The 25,380-nt window shown below is 39.4% G+C and overlaps 1 protein-coding gene across 3 annotated transcripts in view; it reads left to right on the top strand.

The window, feature by feature from the left end:
- The window catches only part of GALK2 (galactokinase 2), a 124,227-nt gene that overhangs the window by 16,815 nt on the left and 82,032 nt on the right, over nt 1–25,380 (top strand). For 2 of the 3 annotated variants that reach the window (XM_037156518.2, XM_037156517.2), the window contains exons 3-5: nt 9,491–9,614; nt 15,417–15,507; nt 18,454–18,600. In XM_037156518.2, coding sequence (XP_037012413.2) covers nt 9,491–9,614; nt 15,417–15,507; nt 18,454–18,600 — 362 coding nt within the window. Of the gene's footprint in view, nt 1–9,490; nt 9,615–15,416; nt 15,508–17,618; nt 17,760–18,453; nt 18,601–25,380 lie in introns of those variants that run through there. The other variant, XM_037156519.2, reaches the window with a different exon arrangement.

Raw genomic sequence — 25,380 nt, 5'->3', positions numbered from 1 at the left:
GGGGAAATGGACACATTTCTAGAAAAATACAATCTTCCAAAACTTAATGAAAAAGACACAGAAAATCTGAACACACCAATAACAGCAAAAGAAATTGAAGCAGCAATCAAAAAACTCCCACCACACAAAAGCCCTGGACCAGATGGTTTCACAGGAGAATTCTACAAAGCATTTAAGGAAGAGCTAACCCCTATTCTTCACAGACTATTCAAAAAAATCCAGAAGGATGGAAAACTCCCAAATTCTTTTTATAAAGCCAGCATCATACTAGTTCCAAAACCAGACAGAGACACAACAAAGAAAGAGAACTTCAGGCCAATATCGCTGATGAACACAGACGCTAAAATCCTCAACAAAATATTGGCAAATCACATCCAACAATATATCAAAAAGATCATACACCATGACCAAGTGGGATTCATCCCAGGAATGCAAGGATGGTTCAACATTCGCAAATCAGTAAATGTAATTCATCACATAAATAAAAGCAAAGACAGAAACCACATGATCATATCAATAGATGCGGAAAAAGCTTTTGATAAGGTACAACACCCATTTATGATAAAAACACTCAGCAAAGTGGGAATAAAGGGAGCATTCCTCAATATAATAAAGGCCATATATGAGAGACCTACAGCCAATATCATACTCAATGGGCAAAAACTAAAAGCTTTTCCACTAAGAACAGGAACAAGACAAGGTCCACTTTCACCACTTCTATTCAATATAGTTTTGGAAGTTTTGGCCACAGCGATTAGGTAAAAAAAGGAAATAAAAGGCATCCAAATAGGAAAGGAGGAAACAAAACTGTCACTGTTTGCAGATGACATGATAGTGTACATGGAAAATCCTATAGACTCTACCAAAAAACTGCTTGAACTAATTAATGAATTTGGCAAAACAGCAGGATACAAAGTCAATATCCAGAAATCAAAGGTATTTTTGTATACTAACAATGAATCAGCAGAAGCAGAAATCAAGAAAAAAAATCCCCTTTGATATAGCAAAAAGAAAAATAAAATATCTGGGAATAAACCTAACCAAGGAGGTAAAAGACCTGTATGCAGAAAACTACACAGCCCTGAAGAAAGAAATCAGGGAAGACACAAACAAATGGAAACATATACCTTGTTCATGGATTGGAAGAATTAACATCATCAAAATGTCCATACTACCCAAAGCAATATACAGATTCAATGCAATACCTATTAAAGTACCAATGGCATATTTCACAGACATAGAACAAACACTTCGAAAATTTATATGGAACCATAAACGACCCCGAATAGCAGCTGCACTTTTGAGAAAGAAGAACAAAGTAGGAGGGATCACAATACCTGATATCAAACTGTATTACAAGGCCACTGTAATCAAAACAGCTTGGTACTGGCATAAAAACAGACACACAGACCAATGGAACAGAACAGAGAGCCCAGAAATCAACCCAACTCTCTACAGTCAATTAATATTTGACAAAGGGGGCAGTAATATAAAATGGAGTGAAGATAGCCTCTTCAACAAGTGGTGTTGGGAGAACTGGACAGCTACATGCAAAAAAATGAAACTCGAGCACCAACTTACACCATACACCAAAATAAATTCAAGGTGGATAAAAGACTTAAATATAAGCCGTGACACCATTAAAGTCCTAGAGGAGAACATTGGCAAGAAAATCTCAGATATTCCATGCAGCAACATTTTTTACTGATATGTCCCCTCGAGCAAGGAATATAAAGAAAAGAATAAACAAATGGGATCTCATCAAAATAAAAAGCTTCTGCACGGCTAAAGAAAACAGTATTAAATTAAAAAGACAACCAACTGTATGGGAAAACATATTTGCCAATGATACCTCAGACAAAGGTTTAATCTCCAAAATATACAAAGAACTTACACGACTTCACTCTAAGAAGACATCTAACCCAATTTAAAAAATGGGCAAAAGACTTGAACAGACACCCTCCAAGGAGGACATACAGAATATCGAGAGACACATGAAGAGATGCTCAATATCATTAGCTATCAGAGAGATGCAAATTAAAACCACAATGAGATACCACTTTACACCAGTCAGGATGGCTATCATAAACAAAGCAACAAACAACAAATGTTGGAGAGATTGTGGGAAAAGGGGTCCTTAGTTCACTGTTTGTGGGATTGCAGGCTGGTGCAACCATTATGGAAAACAGTATGGAATTTTCTCAGAAAAATAAAAATCGACCTGCCTTTTGACCCAGCAATTCCACTGCTAGGATTATATCCTAAGAATCCTAAAACATCAATTTCAAAGAACCTATGCATCACAATGTTCACAGCAGCACAGTTTACAATAGCCAAGAGTTGGAAGCAACCTAGGTGCCCGTCAGTAAATGAATGGATCAAAAAATTGTGGTATATATACACAATGGAATTCTATGCAGCAGAGAGAAAGAAGGAGCTACTACCCTTTGCAACAACATGGATGGAACTGGAAAGCATTATGCTGAGTGAAATAGGCCAGGTGTTAAAAGACAAATACCATATGATCTCACCTTTAACAGGAAGCTAAACAACAAAACAAACAAGCAAGCAGAATAAAAACAAAGACACTGAAATAGAGAACAAGGGGACAGTGACCAGAGGGGAGAGGGAAGGGAATTTAAGGGGGAAAAAGGGGAGGGATTTGGAGGAACAAATATGAAGGACACAGGAATGAGAACTAAGGGGGGTGGAAATGGGAGGGAGTTGGGAGCACAGGGTCGGGGGCGGGGTGCTGGGATGTGAGAAATAGACAAAAAACTGTACTTGAAAAGTAACTAAATAAAATTATTTTAAAAATTAAAAAAAAGAAGGAGGGTTTTGAAAAGGGGCATTTCAAAGGTGTGTTAACCTAGATTCACAGAAATAATGGACAGAGCTTGCTTAAGGCAAAGATAAGCCTTTTACTAAATAAGTTAAATGCCTGGGACATGACTACCAACCATAACCTCCCCAGTTAGGAATTTATGATCAGATCACCCTATGAGGTTACTTTCCATAGAAACCTTCTTACTTTCCAGAGAATCCCTTTTTCCATCCAAAACAGGAAACTTGTGTAGCTCCTTATCCAGTTACAATGATATTTAAGTACTGTGGCATGACATGTGATTATATCTATTCTACCAATATGGACTGAACACCTAACATGTGCTGGCACGGGGATGCCGTAATGTATAAAGTTGCAACAGTCCCAGTCTTTATGTGAGAATGGTTGGCTTTTATGGAGAGAAAATGGGATGTAGAACTGAGAAAAATGTAGGACTCAAAGGAGGATTAAAAAGAAAACGCTTTACTATGGAAAATGTAAGCATACAAAAAAGTAGTTGGAATAATATAATAAACTCCCATGTACCCAAGAGCTTCAATTATTATCAACTCAGACAGCCTTATGTTATTTTGAAGCGAATAATGGAGATTTAAAAAATATGAAAGGCTTGAGTATGGTTAAATAAGGAGGGAGGGGAATGGAGTAAATCCACTGGGGAGAGAGATGGAAGACATCCAAGCAGGGAGGAACTGATGGAGCAGAGTTTCCTGGAAGGTAAGAGGGCCGGCATCTAGAGCCTATGCTGAGGACCACTTGGACTCGTTTTCATGTAAGACAAGGGAGAAAAGGACTCAGGTTGATGTAGGTAAATTTTTAATTTTTGTATGGAAAGTTGAGGGAGTTCTCATGGGGGAGAGTAGGAAGGGTTGACCATTTAAGGAGGAGGCAGAAAATGTGGAATAGCCTTGTAAAGAAGGATGAAAGAGGAGATGACTGGGAAAACAGAAGGTTTGCTGGGTAATGCTGAGGACTGGTTAGAGCTGGAGACAAAGCGTTACAGCAATACCAGTCTGCAAAGTTTCGTTTTTTCCTTCTCAGTTAGTCTGAGTTGCCTGTGTTTGATCTGTATTTGGGGTTTTGTTTTGGATGGAGATTATAGGAGAATGAGAGTGGCATTGGGAAGATGATGATATGAAACCAGGAATCTATGCTGGGTAGAAAAAGAAGGACAGGTAGTGGGGAGCTTGAAAGGTAAAAAGGGCAAAGAACTGAGTCTGGAAAACAGGCAAGTGGCATAATCTGAGTAATAGAAATAGCAGGATGGAAAGTTTTAGTAATGAATATGATATTTGAAACTAAGATTTCATAGGTAGAACAGTTCCAGGTGATAAGAAGGTCTATGGTCATTACTAGATTTGTAAGTACCATGGATGTAAGTATGTGGCTGAAGCAGAGAGGAGGAGGGCAGGTTCTCTATGGGTCAAGGGATGAGGAAGCTGGGGCCTTGGCCTGGGTTGTTTACCTGGATGGTGTCCTGGTTATTGCAGGAATGGAATGGAGACAGGCTGGAATTAGGTGCTAAGGTCTTCACAGAGGAACTGAGTGTCTAAAAGAATCATAGATGAGAGTGATGAGGAGAGAATGTGGTTGAGCCTCCTAAGAACAGGAAGGCAGACAAAAGGCCTGGAAACAGCAGAGCAGGAGAACAACTCCTTGCTATTGCAAGAGGACTGAAAAGAAGCAATATTTTCAGAACAGAGCCAAGCTTCACTTAGTTTTGAGGGGAAGGGGTCCAAACCAAAGGTTTTCTTGATAAGTAATTCTTATTCTAGTATATTTATTGACTATTTTCTGATTTTAGAGAAGAGTTATATGAGCCCTGGCTGGTGTGGCTTAGTGGACTGAGTGCCTGCCTATGGACCAAAGAGTTGCCAGTTTGATTCCTGGTCAGGGCACGTGCCTGGGGTGCAGGCCAGACCCGCAGTTGGGAGCGCGAGTGAGAGGCAACTGATCCATGTATCTCTCATGCATTGGTGTTCCTCTTCCTTTCTTTCTCCCTCCCCCAACTCTAAAAACAAACAAACAAACAAATAACATAACATAACATAACATTCATAACATAACATAACATAACATCATAAAAGAAGTAGGTATATTATGTTCCAATGTAGTTAATTTAGTTAGTGTTTGGGATGAAATGAATTTTAGTGTTTATTAAAAGCATATGTTCTGTTTAAGTTTTGTTAAAATATTCAGAATGTAATAGTCTTATCATCCTTACTTGCCAGCAGTTCCTGCTCCCTCCCTGCCCTTCACCCAGTTACTGCCATCATTTTTGACAAAAGAGATAAAGGCTGACATCCACACTGTAGCCTTCCCAATGGAATCTGGTGCCTCCCTAGAGTTACACTTGCTTAAATACTTGTTTTCTTTGGGTTGGGTTTCAGGGAGGGGTGGGGAGAAAATGCAAACAACTTTAACTGAACAACAATAAAATAATTAAAAAATAGTACATAAAAATAAATATGTGTTTTCTACTTGTGAACCATTGTTTTGTATTATTGTCTTCTTGAAGGAAGTTGGGGAGAACAATAACTTGGATAACTGCTTCTCCATCTGTCATTGTCAATCTAGGAGAAAAACTCTTTATTTTTACTACTTTTTTATTATTAAAAATTATTTTTCTGTCATACTGTTTTGGTGGTGATGAACTCCTTTAGCATTGTCTGTCTGGAGAGTTCTTTGTATGTCCTACAATTCTAAATGAGAGCTTTGCTGGGTAGAGTGATCTTGGTTGTAGGTCCTTACTTAACATCACTTTGAATATTTCTTGCCAATCCCTTCTGGCCTGTGAAGTCTCTGTTGAGAAATCCGCTGACAGTCTTATGGGAACTCCCTTGTAGGTAACTAACTGCTGTTCTCTTGGCCGCTTTTAAGATTCTTTCTTTGTCTTTAACCTTTTGCATTTTAATTTTGCCATGTCTTGCTGTGGGCCTCTTTGGGTTCCTCTTGTTTGAGACTTTCTTGTGCTTCCTGGACTTGTGTATCTATTTTCTTCTTCAGGTTAAGGAAGTTTTCTTTCATTATTTTTTTAAAAATAGGTTTTCAATTTCTTGCTCTCTCTCTCCCCTCCTTTTGTCACCCCCATGATATGAATGTTGGTATGCTTGAAGATGTACCAGAGGCTCATTGCACTATTCTCACTTTTTTGAATTTTTTCTTTTTGCTGTTTTGATTGGGTGTTTTCTTTTTTTGGCTTCTTTATATTCCAAATCACTGTTTTAATTCCCTGCTTTATCTACTGTACTGTTGACTCCCTGTAAATATTCTTCATTTCTAACTGGTTCTTTTTTATGGTTTCCATGTTCTTTTTTATGCTGTTGAGGTTCTCACTGAGTTCATTGAGCATCCTTATTACCAGTGTTTTGAACTCTGTATCTAGTAGTTTGCTTGCCTCTATTTTGTTTAGGTTTTTTCCCTGACATTCAGTTCTGTTCTTTCATTTGGGAAATTTTTCCTTGTCTCCTCATTTTGGAAGACATTTTCCTCGTCTTCTCTCTCCCTGTTTTTGTTTCTGTGTTAGGTAGAGTTGCTAAATCTCCTGGGCTTGGCAGAATGGACTAATGTACTAGGTATCTTGTAGGGTCCAGTGTCACAACCTCCCTGTTTATCTGAGTTAGGTGCTCCAGGTGCACCTCTCCCCCTCTGTGGGCTGTGTACACCCTCTTGTTTTAGTTGATCCTTGATTGCTGTTGGCATGTCAATGGGAGGGATTTTCCACCAGGCTAATTTGCTATAAGAACTGGCTATGACTACTGTGGAGGATTACCTGCATAGACGACCCCACTCCATGGAACAGGAATTACTCCAGTGAGGCTCTGGTGCCTGCTGAGTCTGCCCCATTAGTGAGTTGCTTGTGCAGGTGATTTGGTGGTGCTTTGACATGTCTGAAGTGGTCCGCAGAGTTCACTGACTCTGGGGCCTCCTAGGATGTGCAGGCCAAGGTCAGCCACCTCATATGTTCTGCCCGAGGCAAGCTGGCATGAGCTACAAAGTGATCTGCAGATGGCTGCTACTTGTGCTGGGCTTCGAGGTGCCAAAAGAAGCCAAGCTGGGAAGCAAGGCCAGCTGCTGCTACTGCCAGGCCTGGGGTCACTTAGCAAGTGGTATGAGGCACAATGAGGCCGAAGCTCCTTATTTGAAAGATTTTAGGAAAATCTAAAGCAAGAAGCTAGACAGGCCATTCCATGGAAAAACCAATAGAAGCAACTTTTGTGGACCCACAGGTTGTGGGAGCGGGGTCTCAGGGAATCACCAGGGCTGGGTGAATGGTGATAGCCAGGTTGATGTAGACTTAAATATGGTGCTATCCTGCCAGCTCTGTGGGAGAAGGAGTTTGAAAAGGAACAATGGTCTCTGCCTGCACTTCTGTATGTGAGAAAGCTGCCCCTCCAGCTCCGGCCCTGATGCCAGACACTTCAGTTCCTTCTGGTATGTCCCTGGTGTCTTTCAAGCTGCTGTCCCAGCACTGGAACTCAGAGCAAATGAGTCCAGGTACATCCATGTGTGCAGCCTTTATGAGAAACTGCCTGGGACTCCCGAAGCCCTCTCTCTCCCTCTGCCACAATCCCCATTGGTTTTTACAGCCAAAAGTGATGGGGACTTGTCTTCCTAGCACTGGAAACCTGGTCTGGGAGGCCTGATTGGGGGCTGGGACCCCTTATTTCTCAGGAGAGATGTTTGCAGCTGAGTTATCTCCCAATTTTATCTGCCACACGTTAGTATAAAAACAGCCTGCTCTGTATTTCCTCCCTTCCTACCAGTCTCAATGTGGCTTCTTATTTATATCCTTAATTGGAGGACTTCTATCCAGCTGGATTTCAGGTGGTTCTGAATGATGGTTGTTCTGTAGTTCAGCTGTAATTCTGATGTAGTTGAGGGAGAATGCAAGTACTGCATTTACCAATGCAGCCATCTTGACTGGAAGCCTATTTTATTTTTTTGAAGGACACATCAATGTAGAAACAAAAGGATTTTACTGTAATAATATGTAAAACATTGGTTTAAAAATATAATTATCCAGTTGAATTGCCTTCCATTCACTTTATATTTTTCAGTTGATGAATGTCTGCCACAGGAACAGATATAAAAACCTGGCCTGTGGAAATACAATCGGGCTTGCTTATCCCATCTTTCCTGAATTGTGATTTTGTATTTAAATTTTATGAATAACAACCTTGAATTTAAATAGGAATTTGAAGACATTATTGTATAGTAGAAAAAAATTCTTCCTTGTATTTCAAGGAGGAATTATAATGAAAAGGGTAGTTTGCCTCCTATGTTTGTTGACTGTGGGGGCAGCTTTGCCTGCAAATTCCCCCCCCCCCCCCATCCACCATGGATGGAAGTGAAACTACCAAGATGTGATCTGCTTGGGGAGGAAAGGTGGCTGATCACTCAAGGGAGAAGGGCCAAGAGCCCCTTCCTCAAGGGGCTTTTATTGGGTTCATTTGCACAAGAATATAGGTAAGGATCAAACAATAGATAGCATTCAAAGAACTATGAGGGCTTATTCTCAGTCAGGGTCAGATAGCTAAAGAGCCATAAAACTTTGAGGAACAAACTTCTTGCTTGGACCCTTATCATTGAAATGAGAGCATTCTAAACAAGCAGGTTTCACAGCATTTTACACATTTTTTCTTAGGCCTGATCCCAGGGTGGGGGGGGGGGAGGTGGCGCCCTTTCCAGCACAGGGCTGCACTGCCTCCTCCATCATAGGTTTTCAGGCTTAAGTGGATTAGAGCCAGGAAGTGCTTCTCCCAGACAGAAATGGGGACTCAGGCTATGTCAGAATAGCTGGGGAGCGAGAGTCCATCACTCCCTCTTTGTTGCAGCCCCCAGAGTCCTTCCATGATGGTCTCCCAAGGGATCGTGTCTGGCTTAGGCTGCTCCTCCTCTGAGGGGTCATACCTATCTCTGACTAACCGACCAAGCATTGGGGGCTGGGGAGAAGCTTTGTCTTCTTAGTGGCTTGCATTCCAGAGGTTGCTCACTCAGCCTTAGCCATGGGGGGCCAGTTACAACTCCTGAAACCAGGCAGAGTGGTTCCCAACTGCTGACTATGTATAAAGTAGTACAAATCAAATATACTTTTTCTAAATTCTTTTTTTAAACCCCAGCTATGTGTAGCATACTTAACACAACTTATTGGTGTCAGTATAATTTGTTAGGCATTTGGTTAGAATGTAAGAAAAGTAAAGCAAAGTCCTTACTTTAGTGAGCTCATTCACTGGTGAGGAATAGAGTGGACTCATGTTAATATAAGGAAAAGTGCACTAAAGGCTTCAATCGTTCATATTTTAAAAGTTAATAGAGAAGAATGACAGAAAGGAGATACTTTTTTTTTTGATGCTTCATATAACTAGTCTCATAACAAATATTTGAAGATGTTCATTATGAATTAGAAAGTAGATAAAAAATCTTGTGGAGAAGTTTAAAATTAATAGACACTAATAACTAATATATTTATGCTAGCAGAAGTTCCTGGCTCAAATATCTGGGAGAAAAAGAAAACTTAATCACTTACCGCCTGTGGTATTTTTGTTTTCTGTTAAAACCTGGCTTCAAGTTTTTCCTGTGTATCAACTTGTGTTTCTCTTGTGTCATGTGTTTCCAATGATAAGAAATGCTTTCTCTTTCTTCTAGGAGAACATATAGATTACTGTGGATATTCTGTTCTTCCTATGGCTATAGAACAAGATATATTAATAGCTGTGGAACCTGTGAAAGCAAACACTCTCCAGCTGTCCAATACAAATCCCCTATACCCGTGAGTATTTAGGATTGCTGTTATGTGTTTGTATTTGTACCCAAATGAACTCTTTAGGAGATACCAAATTTATAATAAGTTATTAAATTAATTGAAAATTTGTATCGGGGTTGCAAAAGAACCTAAGGCTACTACTTAATACTTGTTTATTTTGTTCATTTGCTCATTCATTTAAGGAACATTTACTGAAGATGTGTCATGTTTCTGGCATTATTTTGAGTAGATTACAAGCTCTGTGACTTCAGGTACTGTTGCCTCCCCTCTTCGATGCTGCAGCCTCGGTGTCAAACAGAATCTGGTACATAACAGATGTCAGTTTGTAGTACCTGTGCTTTGTTAAATTAAGGATATACTTTTTTGTTACTGTTTGTAATTCTTAGTTTGCTAAGATTAAAACATAGTTAATGGGTATCAATTTTTTAAAATGTCTGCTCAATATTGGAGATCAGTTTATTAAAAATATTATGAATTATACCCATAATATTTATTATAAATATTATGAATTAGATGAATTTTCTAATATTGAACTCTTTTCATTTGTGAGATAAGACCTACTTGTTAATAATATATTATGATGGATGTGACTTGCTAATTACAAAAAAGATTTTGGCATATAATTGGCATATTATAGTTTTGGCATATTGTTCATGGGACCATTTGCCTGCGATAATGTTTATTCTGCAATTATTTTATGTGTGCCTTTGATAAGGCATTATAGAAGGTTGTGCAAGATACAGAAATTCCTTACTTTTGTATGGGACTTATTGTATCAGATCCTTTTACTTTCTATTTATTTTGCATAATGAAGAATATATTTTATGTGCATTTGGACTCTTTACAGAAAACCTTACATTCATTATGTCAAACACAATTTTGCCATTGTTTGCAAACACTTAAAATTGGGTGCATAATATTAATAATTTGTCATATTGACTTATTCAGATTTATTTAACAATTCCCATGATAATAAATATGTGATTTCAGTTCTATTTTTTCTCAGAAGCAGAGCCCGAGACAGACTTGAATGAAGGTGGAGTGTTTGGGGACGGCTCCCAGGAGGGTAGTGAAAGAGCAAGGGGAATGAGTGAGGGGGGCGGAGCAGAGTTATCAAGTCAGGGGCACTTTCTGCTGCAGATAAGCAGCTTTATCCCACAGGACCTGAGAAGTACGCAGCACGCCTCCCAGAATGGGTCATATGTGTAACACTCACTGCATGCAGATGCCATATGTGTTTATGTATGCACTATTGATGGGCATTTTGATCATTTCTAGTTTTTGGCTATTATGAATAATGCTACTAAAAATATTTGTGTACAAATCTATGTGTGGACATGTTTTTCATTTTTCTTGGGTTAATACCTAAGAGTGGACTGCCTGGTTCACCTCTTCAAAGAATTTACCTGTTTTCCAAAGTGGTTGTAACAGTTACACTCCCACCATCGGTGGGTGAGAGTTCCAGCTGCTCCACATCTTTGCTAACATGTCTTTTTGAATTTTACCTACTATTATAAGTGTGTAATAGTAGTGCATTGTGGTCTTTAATTTCTCTAATGATGTTGAACATCTTGTCATATATTTATTTGTCATCTGTAAATCTTTTTTGTTTAAAGGTCTGTCCGAATCTTTTGCCCATTTTTAAGTAGGTTTTTCATCTTCTATTATTGACCTGTAAGAGTGTCATATATATTATAAATACAAATCCTTTGTTAGATGTATGTTTTGCAAAGTATTTCATCTAGTCTGTGGCTTGAATTTTCATTTTCTTTACTGTGTTGTTTGAAGAAGCATAGTTTTTAATTTTGATGAAGTTATACTTATTGATTTTTTTCTTTTAAAGTTTGTAATTTTTGACTGTAAACGTTTAAGTAACCTTTGCCAAACCAGAGCTTGCTAGACATTTTTTTCCAGTGTTTTCTTCTAGAAATTTTGTAATTTTAGTTCTTACATTTAGGTAAATGATTCACTCTGAGTTAATTTTTGCATAAGATGAGGGCTGAGGTTTATGTGTTTGCATGTGGCCATCCAATTTATTGGAAAATGTATTTTTTCCCATTGCATTATTGTGACACCTTTGTTGAAAGCAATGGACAATATTTGCATGGACCTATTTCTGGACTGTATTCTGTTCCATTGATGTATTTGTCTATCTGTATGTCAATACCATACTATCTGAAATCGTAGCTTTATAAGCCCTGAACTCAGGTAGTAAATCCTCTAATATTGTTTGTCTCTTAAGAATTTGTTTTGGCAATTCTAGATCTTTTCACTTTCTCATTACCTTTAGAATCAGCTATTCAATTTCTTTGAAAAAGCATGCTGGGATTTTTATTGGATGTGCACTGAATATATACATCAGTCTGAGAAGAATTGACATCTTAACAGTATTTAGTTTTTCAATTCATGAACACAGTATATCTCTCCATTTATTTAGGTCTTCAGATTCTGTCAGAAATATTTTGTTGTTTTGAAGGTATATGTTTTGAAAGTCTTGTTAATTTTTTCTCTATTTATTTTGTGATAATATTGTTCTTATATTCATCTAGCCTAGTGCCTGACAAAAACAGTGTGGCCACTGGCACATGTTTGTTGGAAGAACAGGTGAATGAATGAATAAAATGTGTAAGTGGAATGTGAGTCATGTCTGCTCATTTTGAGACTTTTTCTTAGCATTCATCAACATGGGTGTAAGAACGGAGAAAGCAGATGGGTGATGTAGTGTGGGAACAAAGGTTGGTGGAAAAATGAGTGCCTGTTTTTGAACTGTAGGAAAAGGCTAGGCAGAGAAGACAAGGATGGGAGATGATATTCTAAGTAAATACCATTCAAAAGAAAGCAGGCGTAGCCACACTTAGGACAAAATAGACTTCAAGCCAAAAAGGGTAATAAGAGACAAAGATGGACATTATGTAAAGATAAAGGGGACATCAAGAAGACATAACATTTATTTACATATACACCCAACTCAGGAGCACCAAAATAGATAAACTACTAACAGACTTAAAGAGAGAAATTGATAGCACCACAGTAATAGTAGGAGACTTTACACCCCACTTACACCACTGGATAGATCCTCCAAAGTCGACAAGCAAATATTGGCCTGAAATGACATAGTGACCACGTACACTTAATAGACATAGAACATTCCACCCCAAAGCAACAGAATACATATTCTTCTTAAGGGCCCATGGGACATTTTCAAGGATAGATCATATGTTGGTTCACAAAACGATGTGAATAAATGTAAGAAGATTGAAATACCAAGCATCTTTTCCAGAAACCAAACTCAAAGTCATGGAAGATTGTGATCTAAATGATGGAGAATTCAAAAATAGATGTTAAGAAGAAACTCAGTGAGAGGCAAGGAAATTCAGAAAGGCAATTCAAGGAGCTAAGGAATAAAACTGTCGTTTTCTTTTTGTGATACCTTGTTAACGTGATGATTCTTGGTGCTTGCGGGGTGGTTCCACTCCCCGTATATTTGAAGTATGGAACACTTACTTAGGCACAGCTCTGATTTTACCAGTTCTTCAGCAGGGTGGTAGTCAGAGGCCCTTTCCCCGCCGGGAGATGGTGCTGTGGCACAAGTTTTCGGTTTTTGTTTCTCGCGCTGAGTGCATCTGAGAGCCTGCATTTCCCACCTCCCACTGCCCTGCCAGACGGGTGGCAGGTGCCCTCCGCACTGCTACTTGTGCCTCGATGCTCCCAGGGTCAATCTAGTCGCCGGTTTTGCTGTGTGGGCATCGCTGCCAGGGTCACGGGGCGGCGTGTGCCCCCATCGCTTCCGAGGTTGTCTGGGTCTCAGGCCACCTTGGTGGGGGTGGATAGCAGGGATTGGGGATGACGAGTCTGCGCCACTGCTGCTTGATTCCCTGTGGCCGTTTACATTTCTGTGGCCAGGAGGTCAGAGACTCGACTCCTCCAGGGATGCAGGTCCACTGCAGCCAGGGCAAGGAGCCTGAGTTCTGGGTGCTGGTAGCACTGCTGTCCTTTTTTTTCTTCCCCACTCCCACCCAAACCCAGGCCACGAAGGGGGCCTGAGTTGCGGCCTGGTTGCCATGGCTGCAGCTGCTCTTGCTAGGACTCTGGGCTTAGCTACCGCCCCCAGGGACCCGGGGTCAGTCAGGAGCCCCATTCCTGCTGTCCGGAGAGTCCCCCAGCCGGCCCTGTGCATTCCACTTCCCCACCTCCCTGTGCACAGCTGTGTGGATCTCTCAGGCACCCTGGCGTCCTGAGCAGAAGAATCTTGAGTTAATGGATGTCCCACCAGTTGCAGATTGAAAAGGAGAGACACAGGGAGCATCTCACTCTACCCTGATGCTGACATCACTCTCCCAATATCTTTTAACTTCTGTGGGAGACAATAAAGTGCTTGTGATCTGGACAGACTGTGTCCTTCGAGTCCCTATACCTCCCAGCCTCCAGGAAGGCCCCTTCTCCTCAGCCCGTTATGCCGACTGTGGAAATGATGCTGCCCTCTTGGCCTCCTACCCCACCCGTATCACATCACATGACAGGCTGCGTGCTCCTGCCTGTGTCCATGTTGTCTCTGCTAGATTACGGGTACTTAAAAGATGAGCCCTTTTCCTTTCTGTTCCTCTGAACACCTTGCACACTTGAGTGCTCCTTAAACATTTTCCTTAGGAGGTGATGTATTCATGTTACCGAGTGAAGAAAATGCACGCAGGGTCCCTGCTGCAGTGACTGGCACATAGTAGGTATTTAGTAAGTTATGTGAAGAGCACTCAGTCGACATGAGGCATGTTGCTTATTTCCTCACTTTAAATTGATCTCTGCCCACTTTCCATTTCACATATTTTGTCTTTTGGCTGATTTACAAGCCTATCTATTTTTAATTTTTGGAATAATTTTTGACTTACAAAGAAGTCAAAAAACAGTACAAAGTTCTACACATCAACTGATGCGTCCTCAGCCATCATATGGAGGAGGCGCGTGGTGTGCGTTTATCCGTGTTGGTTTTGATGACCTGGTTGGGCGGTGCTCCAGCCGGAGCTCTCCACCGCCAAGTTCCAGAATCTTCTCCTTGCGGAAAGTGTCTGGTGCGGAAATACCTGGAGTGGATGTAAATATCTTTTATCTCATCAAATTTTTACTCAGTAACTTTAGCATCCAACGATGATTCTTTCCTGAAACAGTTACCATGGAGTTTGTCAAATAGCGATTTTTTGATTTCCTTCATTTTTCTAATTAGTTGGCAGTTTACTCTAAGGAAGAGTTTTTTCTTCTCCTTCATGTAGCTATTTATTCATCTGTTCATTTATATAGGTATAGATTCATGGCATCTTATTTTATTAAGTGAATTGTGGTCCATTAGCAGCATCATTATTTGTTTTATTTACTTCCCCCTCCCCGCCTTAAACTGTGGATATGGTAAAACTGGATGGCTGGTGGAGCGTGTGAGGAAAGAAGGCTTTGAGCAAGTGTTCCAGTCAGAGGTGTGCGGAACAGCAGGGCCACAGGATGAGGCTTCCACTAGCTTTACCAGGACCATCCTGAAATAAACAGTGGTGTGCATTAAGCTACAACATGCCAGTTCCTCTGTTTCAGGAAATAAGGGTCAGTTGGAAGTAGTGTAGTTATCAAGGTCACCATAACTTTTTCTCCTAACTTGTAGCAGCTGGAGATGGGTGTTGTTTTGGGGTAGACTGTGAAGTGCATGTATTGGAAGTAAATGGGAAGTGCGATTTCGGTATCACTGCCTTGGCACAAGGTGGCGGCAGTCAGCCGTCGATGCTGCAGCAGAGGCCTCCAGACTCTAATGTATCCTGCCTTCTGGTTTTGCAGGGACTTCAGTGCTAGTGCTAATGAAGTTCAGATCGACAAAACTAAGCCTCTGTGGCACAACTACTTTCTATGTGGATTTAAAGGAATTCAGGTAAATTGCTTTATAAGGCATCTACTAGCATTTGTGTACGATGTCTCTTATATCAAGATTTATTTTATCTACTCTATCATTTTTGTCTCCTCTCAGTACCAACTGCTGCTTCTGTTCTATTTTGCTAGTTTATATACTTCAAGGGATGGGTAGAAGTGAGCTTTTCTGAGTGGTGTTCACAGGGGGCAGCGTGGCTGTTCATAAAGCAGGTGTGTCTGACATCTTTCTGGTTTTTAAATTTTTGTTCAAATTTTCTTTTGAAGGATACATTCTAGTAATATTGTTCACCTTTCGTTCTAGGGATATAGAGGCGTGTACTGTAATAGGACTTATAGTAGAACAGCCTGGGGTTTAAATCTAGATTTTACCCAGCAGTATTAATTTAACCTCTTAAGTGTCAGACTCATTATCCATAAAATGATGTCACGTCTATCCCGACAAAGAGTTGTTGAAAGGATTAAACAATGCAACAATGCTAACCTCTTTCAGCAGGTTAGTCACTGAAATAAACTTCTTTTAAAAAATATTGCATTACAAAGAGGTTGTGCTTATTTAAAGGAAACAAATCCTACAGGAGGTCAGAAAGCCTTAACAAGTTTACATAAGGATTAAACAATGCAGGATGCACAGTAGGCATTCAATAAATGGTGACTAATTGTTAATACTAATACTACTTCAGATGGGGTTCAATAAAGATGTAGTGAAATTTATTAAAATAAGTATTTTCCTAGAAACTTTGAAAAATTATCTTGAACATTTCTAATATCATGTATGAGAACAAGAAAATAAAATATTTTCACTCTCCTAATTTAAAGATCAATTTGATTTGCTGATGAAAATCTATGTTTTAGAGAGCTTGTGCTCCCTACTGCATGGCAGTCCTATCCAAAACTATGTCTTGAGTAGCCTAGGTGTCAGTGGCCTCGCTGTAAGGGAAATGCATCACATTTATTTCTGATGTGTAGTCTTGTACTGTAATTATGGTGATTCTGGTCTTGGAGTGAGTCCCTTTCTCCTTCCCTTCCTTCTTTCTCTCCTTTGTTCGTTGTTCTTTCTGTCTTCATTCCCCTAGACACATGGTAATAACTTATGGGGAAAGTTATTGGCAGGTTTCAAATCCTCACGTGACTTGGGTTGTCATATGCATTAATGAGAATTACAGTATTTGGAAGCATCTACCTGGCAAGTGCAATCGGATCTTCCTTAGAGCAACACGCCTTTGGGAGCATATGGGTAAAGTGACCCAAGTAACACATGTGGCCTTGTTTTGCTTTTGAGAATTTCAGGACTTAAAGCCTTCCTTTTTGGTTCGACAACTTATATGCAAAAGCAGGTTCGTACAATGAATTTTTGGCAGGAAAGTAATGTGAAGTTAGCCTGTTCAGAAAACTTCAAATTCGGATACTAGAAAGTTCCAGAGGATAATCCGTTTATACTAAATTGTTCGGGATGGAGCTATTACAGAATTTGGCAAAGCCCATTTGCATTTTTTAATCTGTTGTACATTTTGATTTAAACATTGCACGATAAGTTTAAGTACGATTCACATCCACGACACCGTGTGAACCAGTTTATTGTTAAATGTATAGCATTCAACAGGATTTTTTTCTTTTTCCTTTTTTTTTTTTTAACAAGCTGTCTTGCTGTTCCGTACGAAAGGGCAATGGCAGCAGCAGTGTTCCAGTTTATAACTTGTTCCTGTTTCTGGAAAGAAAATTTTTAGATGATCTGAAATCAAGAAGGGAAGTACATCCAATGAGCCTCTTCTTTTGTGGTGCATGAATTTTGCCAGTTTAGGAAAAAAAGGACAAAAAGAAAATTAAGGGAGAAATCTAGTCTTTTAATGTGTAGAGTTTTGTTGTTACTTTGATTATTCTAACTAGTTTACTGAAATTCCTCCCTAGAATCATATGTATGATGAAATGCATAGTTATGTAATATGATATTTTTTTGTACTTTGGTCTCAGGCCGTTTGAGTAATTTGCAAACACAATGGTACTCGATGAGGAAGTGGCCTTGGGTTTATTTTTAATCTCAAACCACAAAGGTTATATGATGTGATCACCCTAAGTGTCATCCTACACATTTGTTTAAGTGTCCTAGAGCTCTCCGTCTTTAGCTCAGAGTCTGGTCATTTCTTTGGGCTTTCCTCTTTGGGGAAGTAGAGTTTCCCTGCTTTGTTTAGAGTCTGCATTCTTATTTGTGGCTGGATTCTAATTTGGCTGTCTTGAAAGCTACCATATGGCTAAATTGTATGTATAAACTCACGTACAAAATCTGGATTTCCTCAGAGAGCTGACTTACATTAAATCACAGTGACAGTGTGCTGGCCCAGGTTTCTGATTGCAGTGTGGAAGTTCTCAACCAGAGATCGGAGACCTGGGTTCTATCCCTACCTCCCTACATACGATCTTGGGGAAGTCTCTTAATTTTTCGGTGCCTAGGTTTTTCCATAGGTAAAACAGAAATGAGAATGTTCGGGGCTCTTTTTCTCTGGAGAATTGTCTGAAGAAAGACACTCCACAGGAAAAGGCCACTGCTTGGTGTTAGACTTTGATAATCAGAGTATTGGGAAGTGGTACATAGTGATTTAACCCGTCTTGCTAATTATTGTGTATTTCTTTTCTTGCTACTTGAGAAACTTAATTATAACTGTTTAATATTTTTCCATATCTGTTGAAATCAATTCATGTTAAAAAAGATAATTCAATTTTAGGAAATGAATCAGTAGCTTTTTGTTGAACAAAATGAAAAGTAATCTTCGTGTTACCATATTCTTATGTAAAATGTCATAGACTCAACTGAATTGAATTGCACAAGTAGTTTCTATAAAGAGCATACTGAGTCCATTGATAGACTGTTGCTCACTGGGGGGTAAGAGAACACTTTGCTGCTCCTTGAATCCAAAACCAGTGTTACTAGTGCTGTCTTTTCTTCTATTCTTAGGAACACTTTGGTCTTAGTAACCTGCCTGGAATGAATTGCTTGGTAGATGGGACCATCCCCCCGAGTTCCGGCCTCTCCAGCTCCAGTGCTGTGGTCTGCTGTGCTGGCCTGGTGACGGTCACAGTTCTGGGCGTGAACCTGTCCAAGGTAACCCACTTGAATGTGTTAGCCTCACAGCAACTTCTTTCTGTGAAGACATTAATACTTGAATCTCAGCATTAGAATGTCTTCCTTTGATTAAAAAACTTTATCTGAAAGGACTATGCATGCATCTATTTAACTTAACAAATCCTGCTTGTGATAAACCACTCTAAAGTAGCTGATGTCTTCCAAACAGAGAGCGGATCTGTGAATAACTACGTTAAAATGCTCTTAAGAGCATTTTAATAAGCACGGAGTTTGAATGCAGGGATATCTTTTAGATCACCTCATTAACCAGTTTAGAAAAAAAAATTCTAGGCCTCATGGTTGGACCTGCTTATTTTCACCTGAAACCTTACATTAAATATTTGACAAGCAGTGGGTAAAAACCAGGCAGTAGAGGAATTGAACTGCATATCTGTTTATGCCAGCAGGTTAGTCACTGAAATAAACTTCGTTTTTTAAAAAAATATTGCATTACAAAGAGGAAGTGCTTATTTAAAGGAAACATAAATCCTACAGGAGGTCAGAAAGCCTTAACAAGTTTACATAAATCTCTGACTTTGCAGTTCAGAGGCAGGTGTGCTCAGGTTTAATTAATGCTTTGATTTCTGGTTCATATAAAATGTTGTCATAGGTTCTTTTTATACCACGTGCCTATACTACCAAGTTTATAAATAGTTTGGGAACACAGTCTGGGCATCAGGCAGATCAAAAGAAAAGACATCTACATGCTTAATCTTTCTTAAGCCTGTTTAAACTTCCAGTTTGAAAATTTTATGTGTAAGAGGAGAGAGAAATGTGTAAGAAGAATGCAAAGCCTCAGGTAGAACTTTAGCTGTCATGTGTAACTGATTATACATTAATTGACCCTTTGTAAGCAATGGCTTATTTGGAGGGAAGGATGACTTGTTCCGATTTGTTTGAGAGGAGAGAAGGAAAGCAAGGGCATGAAGGTTCATTATGAAATTTGTTCATCTAAAAATCATTTTTATTTTTAAATTTTATTATTCTTATTTTTAGAGAGAGGGGGAGGGAGTGGGGGGGAGAAACATCGATATGAGATGGAAGCATAGACCGACTGCCTTTTGCAAGCACTCTGACCAGGGACTGACCCTGCAACCTTAGGTTCAATGTGCCTTGACCTGGAATCAATTGGCAGCCTTTTAGTTTGCAGGATGATGCCAAACTAACTGAGCCATACTGGCCAGGGCCATTTAACCATTATTTATCTAGTAGCTACTTTGCACCAGATAATGTTCAAAGCATTGGAGACATACGAGGTACAGTTTTAACCCTCACAGTGCTTATCATCAAAAAGGGGAATAGGAACACGTAAATAAGCAGCTATAAAAGATTGTGATAAATGGGTAAGTAGTGTGCCGGGCAGCAGATTTAATCCAGATTTAGAGAGCAGAGGACAGCTAAACTGAGATTTAGGGATTTGTAGATTTAGTCAAGAAATACTGATAGCATGATAACACTAATAATATCTACTAAGCAAATATTGGGTACAGGGAACATCTTGAGGAAATGTCTAGAGGAAGAGTGATCCTGGTTTATTGGAAGAATTAAAATAAGCATAATTTGGCTGGAACACAGTCCTTTGGATGATAGAGTGGAAGACTAGATGCCTGTAAACCATGTTGAGCAGCTCAGACTTCATCCTGATAGCAGTGTGAAACCATCACAGACTTTTAGGGAGAGGGTGACATGGTTGTATCTCAGAAACACCACCGTGGCTTTATTATGAAATCTAGATTTGAAGGTAAAAGTGTTAGCAGTGGGGAGATGATTTGGTTTAGGGAAGTAACAGTGAAAATAGAGAGAATTAAATGGTAAATTTAAGGTCCAGCTCAGACAGACTCAGTAGGCCTTGATTATTGACTGGGCATGAGGATGGGGGATGGCAAAGAGTCAAGAATTACACTCTGGTCTCTGGCTTGGTGTGAGTCACTGGAATAAATAATAGAGGTGGTGGAGGGGAGGCAGGGACTGGCTGAAAGAAGGTGAAGGGAATGGTCAAAAACATATATGAAGGACCCATTATATGTGTGTGTGTGTGTGACCAATCTTCAAAAGGCCAGAAAAGTGAAAAAAAATGTATATGTGTATATACATATGTGTGTGTACATATACAAATGAAAAACATATATACATATATGTTTTTCATTTTCCTGGCTCTTTGATGGTGTGAATATCTAAGGAAGAAAAATAAAGAAAACCTGAACCTTTGGAATTAATTCTAGATGTTCCTTTGCTTTCAAAGTAAAAAATGCAAATGTTTTGTCATAAAAACAGACACATAGATCAATGGAATAGAATAGAGAACCCAGAAATAAACCCACAAGTATATGATCAATTAATTTATGATAAAGAAGGCAAGAATATACAATGAGGAAAGGACAGTCTCTTCAATAAATGGTGTTGGAAAAACTGGACAGCAACATGCAAAAAATGAAGCTGGACCACTACCTTATATGATACACAAAAATGAACTCGAAATGAATTAAAGACCTGAATGTAAGACCTGAAATCACAGAACTTCTAGAAGAAAACTTAGGTGGTAATTTCCTTGACATGGTCTTGGTTATGATTTTTTTGGATTTGACATCAAAAGCAACAGCAACAAAAACAAAAGTAAACAAGTGAGACTACATCAAACTAAAAAGCTTCTGTACTACAAAAACATGAAAAGGCAATCTACTGAGTCAGGGAAAATCTTATATCTGATATGGGATTAATATCCAAAGTATATGAAGATCTCATACAACTCAACAGCAAAAAAAACAAACAATCCAACTGAAAGTGAGCAGAGGATCTGAATAAATATTTTTCCAAGGAATACATGCAAATGGTCAACAGGCACATGTAAAGATGCTCAATATCCCTAATCATCTGAGAAGTGCAATGAAAACCACATTGAGATATAACCTCACACTTGTTCAAATGGCTATTATCAAAAAGACAAGACATAACAAGTGTTGGAGAGAATGTGAAGGAAAGAGAACTCTTGTGCACCATAGATGGGGATGGAAATTGGTGCAGCTACTATGGAAAACAGTATGAAGGTTCCTCGAAGAATTAAAAATAGAACTACCATCATCCAGAAACTCTGCTTCTGGGCATTATCTGAAGAAAATGAGGACACCAACTTAAAAAGATATATGCACTCCTATGTTCATTGAAGCATTATTTATAATAGCCAAGATATGGAAATTACCTAAGTATTTCTCATGGATGAATGGATAGAGGGGATGTGGTATACATATATTGGAATGTTACTCAGCCATAAAAAAAGAATGAAATCTTGCCATTGGCAACAACATGGATTGATGTGAGGGCATTATACTAACTGAAATAAGACAGATAGAGAAAAACAAACACTGTATGATCTCACTTACATGTGAAATCTTAAACCCAACCAACTAACCAACCAACCAAGTTCAAAAATACAGAGAACAGATTGGTGGTTGCCAGAAGTGGGGCAGGGTGGGTGGGTAAAATGGGTGGGGGAGCTCAATGGAGATGTGATGTACAGCATGGTATGCATAGTAAGTAACACTGTATTTCAGAAACAAAAGTTGCTAAGAGAGGAAATCTGAAAGTCCTCACAAGAGCTATGTATGGTTTTGGATGTCAACTAGATTCATTGTTGTGATCATCTCACAATATATATAGATATCAAATAATTGTGTTGTGTGCCTAAAAATAATATACTGCTGTATGTCAATTAAATCTCAGTTAAAGAAAATCGAATTAAAAAAATCAAATTAAGAACTGACTCCAATTCCTGTAAAGAACAATATGTAACCCTGGCTGGTATAGCTCAGTGGATTGAGCTCGGGCCTGTGAACCAGAGGATCGAGGTTTGATTCCCAGTCAGGGCACATGCCTGGGTTGCAGGCCAGTTCCCAGCAGGGGATGCACAAGAGGCAACCGGACATTGATATTTCTTTCCCTCTCTTCTTTCCCTCTAAAGATAAAGAAATAAAAAATTACTTAAAAAAAGAACAATATGTATATTTTAGCTTTCTCTGCTAGTCTCAATTGTATTGATACTGCTTTATTTTCTAGGGCTGAGCATACTTATTTGGAGTGAGATAGAATTTTGACTAAAAGAAAGCCCCTAATTTGCTTGCTCTTTAGTTAACTGCCAACTGTATACTTGACTCATAAAAACTGTAGAACATAAGAATTCAAGGAGAGAACTTTAGAGGTGAGCTAGTTCAAAAAAATTTTTTTCCACTGAAGTATCAGTCAGTATCCTGTTAGGAAATAAATGGCACACAAGCTATAACTGAAGAAAGGTTAATAAAGAGACAATTGCTAGATTTGTGGGCAGGGTCAAGGGACCCAACTAGGGTTGGCTCCCTGGTGAAGCCAGAAGCCATCACACTTCTGAGGCTGGAGCTGGCACTGGAGAGTAACGTTTCCAGATATGCAGGGAGGCAGAGAAAGAGTGAGCCGGGTGGTGATGGCAGTAGGTGGGGAGCTGTCCGTAGAGGCCAGTCTCCTGGAGTACAGAGCTATGTGAGAATGGAGGGGCAGGAAGGCAAACAGAGAATAACTAGCGAAACTGGTAAAAAAATAAGTCCCACAGGAGATTGGTGACTAATGCTCTCTCAATTGATAACTAACTCTCTCCCATTTATATCTACATTCAGTGTGCCCTATACAATTGCACACAACAATAGCTGCCCAAGAAGGTAGTCCTAATTAGCATACCTCATGTGGATCTTGTTAATTCATTAATGAACTAAATGTTGTGTGCTCGAAACCAGTCTAATGAGATGTCTAAGTCACCCTGAAAGCCTGGAAGACAGAAAGTATGAATCGGAATGGAACTAATGGAAGAATGTGGTGTAATAAAAGACCTATGAAATAGAAAAGGCTAGAGGATTCAAGAGGACAGAATGAAGACATATCTACTCTTTCCATAGCTCATTCTTTGTTTCTTACGTAATCATCCCCAAACGATAGGGAAACAAGAAGGCATAAGTTCCATTTCTGATAAATCAAGGAAACATAAATAATCCCAAACCACAAGATAAAAAGATGGAAGATGGAAAGTGGGTGGAAGGATGTTGCATGACTTAGCAAATTGGGGAAAGGTCAGAGCCAAGTGCCTGTGAACGGAGGTGCAGATGGAAAGGAAGCTGGCTCACAGCTCTCTGAAAAGGCTTAGGAACTAGAGATACTCAGTACCAGAAAAAGCAGGATGACACAGCAGGTGGGAATGTATTTGAAAATCCTTCTGAGGATCAGTTAGACCCTCAGAGCCCACTCTTGCCTGGCTAAGTAAGGAGACCATTTTCTCCCACCTTGTGTTTCTCTGAAGAAATAACCAGAGATTGTTCAGACTTGGGGACTTTCAGCATTAAGAAAGGCAGGAGAATAGAATTGAAAATTGGGGGATTAAAGGGTGTTCTGCATCTCAACAGTGAAATTCCCAGCTCCCTTCCTCCAGTCAGCTCTGGCACACTGGCAGCCCTTCCACTCCACACCCTACCAGGAATATTGGAAGAGCCTTCTCAGAGGAAAGGGAACCATCCTAGAGATGTGATACTGACGTCTGCTCAGTCTCCCACAAAAACTCTCCTGCTACTCTCTGACCCTATTAGAAGCCCATTTGCAAAGTTTCTAATCAGCTCTTTAGTGACTCATTATTAAATATGATAGGACATTAGAAGATAATTAGACCGTGGAAGAAAGCCTCTAACTTGAAGCAAACAAAGAGGAAACAAAGGAATGCAGAGGGAACAGAGACGCGGGTGAAAGCAGAATGGCTTCAGAGAAGCCCCGTGTTCTTGGAGATAAAAGAAAAGGAAAGGATAGAATGTTATTTTTTATAAAAAGGAACAAACAATAAAACAGAGCTTTGGGGTATTAAAAATATGATAACAAAACAAAAGTTCTGTAAAGAGATTGGAAGAACTCTTTGATAAAGTAAGAAATGAAAAGAGCTGGACAAAAGAGCTGCACAGTAAGATAGGAAAATTTATAAATCAGTTTCAGGAATTTGATACCTACCTAGTAAACGGACATAGAGAAAACTGTCACTAAAACATTGTTAAAAATAATATTTCTCTGAAGTAAAGACATGAGGTCTCAGGTGGAAAGGCGCTCATTAGCTATTCAACAAAATAAATGAAAAAAATCCTTATACCGCTATAAAACATTTCTAAAAGATTTTATTTATTTATCTTTAGAGGGGAAGGGAAGGAGAGAGGGAGAGAAATATCAATGTATGGTTGCCTCTTGTGCTTCCCCTGCTGGGAACTGGCCTGCAACCCAGGCATGTGCCCTGACTGGGAATCGAACCATGGTTATTTGGTTCACAGGCCCGTGCTCAATCCACTGAGCTACACCAACCAGGGCTATAAAAAAAATTTTTTTAAGGCAAAAAAAGCTCCAGGAAACAAACGACTATACCATCTGGGAATTTTGAAATTTTCTTTTTAAATAAAATTAATGTTTTATTTATTTGTTTGCTTGTTTATTTATTATTGTTCAAGTACAATTGTTTCTATTTTCCCCCACTGCTTTCCCCCAACCTACCCACCCCCACCTCCCTCCCTCAATCCTTCTTCCCTTTGGCTTTGTCCCTGGGTCCTGTATACATGGTCCGCGATGACCCTTTCCCTTCTTTCCCCCATTGTCTCCCTCCCCCTCCCCTCTGGTTACTGTCTGTTCTTTATTTCAATGACTCTGGTTATATTTTACTTGCTTGTTTGTTTTGTTGATTAGGTTCCACTTATAGGTGAGATCATACGGTATTTGTTT

The sequence above is a fragment of the Artibeus jamaicensis genome, unplaced genomic scaffold, assembly GCF_021234435.1.
Source record: "Artibeus jamaicensis isolate MK-2021 breed Jamaican fruit bat unplaced genomic scaffold, CSHL_Jam_final contig_548, whole genome shotgun sequence".
Lineage (NCBI taxonomy): Eukaryota > Metazoa > Chordata > Mammalia > Chiroptera > Phyllostomidae > Artibeus > Artibeus jamaicensis.
The sequence above is the reverse complement of the archived record's forward strand: the minus strand, read 5'-3'. Positions and strand labels throughout refer to the sequence as shown.